Source organism: Crocuta crocuta, unplaced genomic scaffold, assembly GCF_008692635.1.
Source record: "Crocuta crocuta isolate KB4526 unplaced genomic scaffold, BGI_CrCroc_1.0 scaffold258, whole genome shotgun sequence".
In the NCBI taxonomy this organism is placed as follows: Eukaryota; Metazoa; Chordata; class Mammalia; order Carnivora; family Hyaenidae; genus Crocuta; species Crocuta crocuta.
Genome location: NW_027532842.1, coordinates 3,620,179 through 3,626,413, shown reverse-complemented (window position 1 = coordinate 3,626,413; position 6,235 = coordinate 3,620,179). Strand labels below are relative to the sequence as shown.

Here is a 6,235-nt window from a genome sequence, read left to right as displayed (position 1 = left end):
TACGCAGCGCGGTCCGTGTCATCTCCCGAAAACGATCGACAACAACCTAGCACAGATTCCTGTTCTTTCTCCCGCACCCCCAAGGAGTCCAAACCACTACTGGTGCAGCGAATAAAGAGAACACGCGTGTCAGTTACTGGAAGGCGGTTTCGCGAGAGGAGCTGCTATCTCTGATCTCACTTCCTGGTTGGGTGGAACTGCGCGGACGGCCTGATACCTGAGCAAATAAATCAACTACCATGATAGGAAGAGCGTGTTAATCCAGAGTCTTTGCTTTATTGTGTGCAAAGTGTGCTACTGCCCCCTGAGCTTCCTGCATCTCTCTTTTCTTGAAAAATCAGTGCTTGATCCTTTCCGAAATAACCAGAGAAGAAATGAGGCAGAAAGTATCTCTTCATCACGGTCCCCCTCAGTCCCGAGACTGATAGAAAAGGATGTAACCAGACTCAGAGTTCTTTGAGATATCTGATGTCAACCCGTAGAATTCTTCAATAGCTTGTGCGTCTATTTTCTGCGGGGCAAAATGGAAACGTTAGTACAGAAATGGGCTCTCGGAACCACTCCGATCCAGTAAAGCCTTCCACGTTTCTTAGAATCGGGTCTTTCACTCGGTCTCTAGAACAGCTCTGCACGGTAAGAAGAGCTTAAATTAAAAAGACTGCTGGTGTCAAGTATTGGGGAGGACACGAGGCAAACAGGACCCTGGGGCCCAGCTGGTAGGAATGGAAAATGGCACAGAGACTTTGGGGAAATGTTTAACGTTGTCTTCTAAAGCTGAACACACAAGTGCCCTTTGATCTGGCAATTCTGCTCCCCGGGTAACAGAATTTCTACCTGGACAATAAGAAACCACGAATTCCCAACCATCCAGGACCTGCGAAAATGGCAATTTCATGTGATCCAACCACCCTAATATACACCCAAGAAAAATGACTGTGTGTGTCTAGCAAAAGGCTTATACAAGGGTAATCGAGGCAGTTTTATTTCAGTAAGAGAGGAAAAGGCAAGTTTCTAACATGTCTTGTGCTTACAATGGGAAGTCACTCGGCAAGAACAAAGAAAACACTACTCTTGGCAACAGGAATGAACTGCTAGATACAATGAGTGAAAAAGGCAAACACAAAAGAAGTCATACTGGGTGAGTTCCACTTATATTCAAATAGAGGCAAAACAATAATGATAAGGACAGAAATCAAAATAGTGGGTGAAGGGAGTGGTGGGTAGAAGGGTGGAACCGACTAGAAAGAGGGTAAGGAGGCTCACTGAAAATGTACTCCACTTGACAATAAACTATTAAAAAAATAAATAAAATAAATAAAATCTAGGTTGTCTGATATAAAAAAAAGAAAGAAAGAAAATGTACTGTCTTCATCTGGACAGTGGTCACACTGTGTGTACGAGCACGTATACATGTGTGCGTGCACATTCACGTAAAAATTCAATTTGTTGCTTAAGATTTGTGTACTTTATGTATAACTCAGTATTTTTTTTCAACCTCAAAGTTTTTAACAATGAAAACTTTTTTTTTTTTTAACTAGCTCTGTGGTCGAGAGCTTTTGTTTCATCCTAAGCATTTTAAAGGTTACCTGACTAATCAAGCATGGGGATGGCCTGCTGGGGAGTAAGAAGCAGGCCTCAGACAACCTGAAGACCTCAGCAGTCGTCTAAAAATTCGTCACCTGTCATACGAAGGAGAGGCCAGGAGAAAAAAAGAGCAGAGTGAAATACACACCCAACTCTGAAGAAACGTAAGAAATTCAGGGAACTACTTACTTCTACAATGTCATCATCAAACAGCAACCAAAAATCATGACTCTTAACTATTGCGATATAATGTCCTCGATTGGGACCACTGAAACAGAGAGAAAGAAATGATAATTTTATACAGTGTTGAATAACGTCAGTCTTCTAAGCCCTGAGTTCCATGTTCTATGAAGCAGAATAACTGAAACCGATAAACACACTCCTTACCTATTCTGCACCCAAATATCAAGCTACATTGATGTGAACTGGCATTCTATTTTAAAATTAAATAATTAGCACTCTACTCTGAGATCAGTATCCCTTTTATATAAATCAGTATCCTATTTAATATAAAGTTACACTATTCACATTACGTCTTTGAAATAACTTTTAATTATTATTTTTAAAGTACTTTTCAAATTTGTGTCTACAAAAGATATAAATACATTTTTCTAGCATTTTGGGAGGGGAATGGGGGGGTTCCAGCCTGAGCTAAACTACAGAACACCACATGTAAAATTTCTTTCAAAGTCGTCTTCTCTTAGGAGAACTTTTTCTCTTGAGAAAAGGTATCACATGACAGTTAAAAAAGCAAAGATAGCAAATCTAATCAAGCTTAACCTTCATAGACTTCTTTAAAAACAAATGACATTTTGGGGCGCCTGGGTGGCTCAGTCAGCTAAGCATCCAACTTCAGCTTAGGTCATGATCTCATGGTTCATGGGTTCAAGCCCCATATCAGGCTCCGTGCTGACAGCTCAGAGCCTGGAGCCTGCTTTGAATTCTGTGTCTCGCTCTCTCTCTGTCCCTCCTCTGGTCACGCTCTTTCAAAAATAAACGTTATAGATAGACAGATAGATAAATTAATAATATTAATTAATTAATTAAAACCAAATGACATTTAGTATTATTAGTGCTATTTTTAAGTACCTAGATCTTAGTACCATTATTAAAGTCTCTGCATCTCATTTGAAACAAATCTGGAATAAAGAAATCCAGCAATGCACAAAAATGCATGTGGGACTATTTCTTAAAACAAAAAAGAAATCCTTTGCTTTATAAAAGACATGGCAAAGATTTTAACCTCTCCTAGTTCAAGTATGATTCATTATAAAAGCTTCTACATAATTCTTCATTAAATTATAATTCCACTGTAATTATTATATTATAGGATTTGAGAGAATTTTCCACACAAAATACTGTTAACAGAAATATTACCTTAAAAGTGGCACCAGGAGCAGAGGCAGCCTCGGTGCCCCCGGGGTCGGCCCCTCTGGCCCGGTGAGGGCGCCGGGCACCCAGGTGACAACGGACACCAAGAGGACCAACTGCTCTTTCTCCACAGACAAAAACCCCTCAGAACCATTTTTTAAGAAGGCTTTTAATTCTGAAATAAATTCTAAAATAAAAACTAACATAAGCATATTTTCTCCATTTCTCTAGGGGTTCATCTAAAGAATCTTAGGTTTATAGTAAGAGGCTAAGGTTTTGTTGTTGTTGTTTTTTGTTTTTGTTTTTTTTTTTTAAATTTTTTAAGGTGGTGAAAATGAAGAAAGAATCACAGAAAGGCTGAGGACCAGAGCCTGAGAGGGAGGGAAGCAGGTGGGAGACGAAAAAGTGAGGCCTTAGGAGCCTGGCTTTTTCCTTTGGCCGACAGGTAGTTTGCAGCACAACAGACAGAGGCCGCTTACAGAAACGAATACGATGAGGAAGGGCGGAGGCTAACTAACACACTTACACCCAGGAAGGCCGTTTTTTAGGGATTTGCATTCTGAACATACAACACGCTCACTTCAGTAGGTGTGAATGCCTACTGGGTGCAAAGAACTGTGTTGTTTTCTGTGGGCATTAGAAGGACTCCACCGCTTCCTGCCCTGAAGACACGCGTCAGGACGGCAGATAACCTTCCAGAAACACAGTACAGGGCAAAACAATATGAAAGCAGAGCTGCAGGGGTAGTGAAAGGCCCAGACCCCATCCAGTGAGAGAGGTGGTGGGAGGGGGAGGGCTGAGGAATCAAGGAAGGTGGGTCCCAGGCGAGCTGGGGCCTGAGACAGGCTGAAAGGGCCACACTTGTAATTCCGCAAGCGCCTGTTAGAAATCTACGCATCAGACATTCAGGACAGAGGACGCATGAGCATGAGTGTCCTCAGCAGTTAAGGACACAGGCCAGGTCAACCCTCTGTGCTCTCACAGGACAGAACTACAAACAAACCTGAGAAAAAATAAAAAAGATTTTTAAATGTTCTTAATCTATTTTTTAAGTTTATTTATTTATTTTGAGACAGAGTGAGAATGAGCAGGGGAGGGGCAGGGAGAGAGGGAGACAGAGAATCCTGCGCTGACAGTGCAGAGCCTGACATGGGGGTTGAACCCACGAACCAGGAGATCATGACCCGAGCTGAAATCAAGAGTCAGATGTTCAACCGACTGTTGTCGTTCACCTTTTGTTACTGGACAAATTATTTCCTGTTTTAAGAACTGCCTGTTCTCATAGGGAAAGAGATATACAAACTGATAAACAGAATACCAGACACAGCAGTAAGTTATGGCGAGCAATACCCACCTAGCAGCTATGTGACCACATAGGCGCAGGACCTCATATGGTATTTCAATACAATAATATTTCACTATACAAAAGTTTTAGGAGGCAATGATAAATGCCCTGTATCTGCAACATCCATCTTGCCGTAGCTATCCTAATGCGACAACCTTGAGATCCTGCCAGAGCCTCTGGAAGAGGTGCACTGGGACCACCCCGAACGCCCGCCCCACGGACGCAGTTACCTTCCACAGTGAACCACCACGGCGACAAGGTCGTACATTCGGTCAGGATTGGTTGCATCGCCGGAGGTGTTGAACAGACGAAGTTCTAAAGGAAAAACTACCCGGTAAGACAGTTTTGTGTATCGATGAAGTTGATCCATGTATTTAAACCTCTTCAGGTGTAGAGCTAGAATCATGGGCAGTTTTTTAACTTTCATCCTATTCAAATAAACACAGAAACACAATTTCACACAAGACGTTCACGCCACGTCCTTAAAAGAACCATCACACACTTTAGGATTCCATTAACAGACAATTAATAGTTTCAATTGCCCAGCACTGCCCGGTTTTGCCCATTTCTACCAATTACTTTTCTATTGGCAAAGCAGCATTCGGAAGACTGTCCCACCCGGCTCATCATCAACAAACCACATACATCCAACTCGTGCTCGATATGGCTTCAAGATGGAATGACATCAGTCGGCTGTTAAGAAATCCTCATTCTGAAACCTAGGTCCCTAGTGATGAGGCTAACTGTACACGGAGCCTGTGACTGGTGGGGGGAAAACCGGTTCCTGAGAGCTGCGAACTCCTCTGGATGTGAGTGGAGACTGAAATCCATCTGTTCTATCCGTCTACATGATTCAATAACAGAGTGACGCAATAACGAAAGCATTAAAGACCATTCCGCGAAAGGTGTTTGCCGGAGATAAGGAATACCTCCGAATTAAGAAAAATGACTATGTGTATCCTAGAAAGGGAAGAAAATTACCTGCAAATTTGGTGTTAAGTTTTTTTCCTATAGAACCCTAACTATCTTCCACATTCTAAATAATCTTTATTATGCCCTTAAATGTCGTTTCTCCCTGACACGACTGCACTCACTCATGCTTCCCCTAATGACAGTCTATTCTTGAAGGCTCCGCTCAAATGCTATTCCTCCCACCCCCAACCCCTGGCACAAATAATCCCTCTCTTCAATCCATCGGCACTTTCTAGATCCACTCTAAGTACAGTTTATAACACCATAAAATATTTAGACGATGGTGGGTCTTTTTCTAGGGTCTAAAATCTTAGCAGGTAGAAATTTTTTTTTTTTTCATTTTATTTCTCTATCAAGCAACCTGCCTGACACATGACAGATACATGACAAATGCTGCAGAACTGAATTCTGTGTGTGCTCAATGAAGCAAAACCCTTCATGATTAAACAATGAAATGTACTATGCCGTTGCCTCTAATGAAGTGAAGAAAAATATTCTGTAGCATTACACTCAAGCTGCATCCTACAGATTGTAACTGTGGTGGGCAGCCTATTATTCCAGAAACATTTACATTCTACCCTGGCATTTGAAAAACATGAGCAAGAATAAACATAAACAGATATTCATTCCTGGAAAGAAACCCAACAGTATAAGAGCCTCTATGGCCTCTGCCTCTGTAATCCCAACTTCTGAAAAACAGTCACTTCTAGAGTTATTGGAGATCGTGAAAAACTGAAAAATCCTAGAGACAGGCATGCCACAGAGATGTTGTGGGTTCAGTTCCAGACTACCACACGATAGTTGGCATTGCAATAAAACCAGCGAAATTACATTTTTGGTCTCCCAGTGCACAGATAAGTTAGGTTTACATTATACTCTATTAAATGTGCGATACCACTGTGTCCAGAAAAATGCAGATACCCTAATGAAAAGATACTTCATTGCTAACAAAAAAAAAAAAAA

At 41.5% G+C, this 6,235-nt stretch overlaps 1 protein-coding gene across 2 annotated transcripts in view; it reads right to left on the bottom strand.

Annotated features, from left to right (window-relative positions):
* Positions 1-256: 256 nt before the first annotated feature.
* The window catches only part of USP12 (ubiquitin specific peptidase 12), a 64,334-nt gene continuing 58,355 nt past the window's right edge, over positions 257-6,235 (bottom strand). For both annotated transcript variants that reach the window (XM_077745392.1, XM_077745391.1), the window contains exons 7-9: positions 4,531-4,728; positions 1,774-1,852; positions 257-511 (exon numbers count right to left, since the gene is read on the bottom strand). In XM_077745392.1, the coding sequence (XP_077601518.1) occupies positions 410-511; positions 1,774-1,852; positions 4,531-4,728 (379 nt within the window). In that variant the 3' untranslated portion in view covers positions 257-409. The remainder of the gene's footprint in view (positions 512-1,773; positions 1,853-4,530; positions 4,729-6,235) is intronic.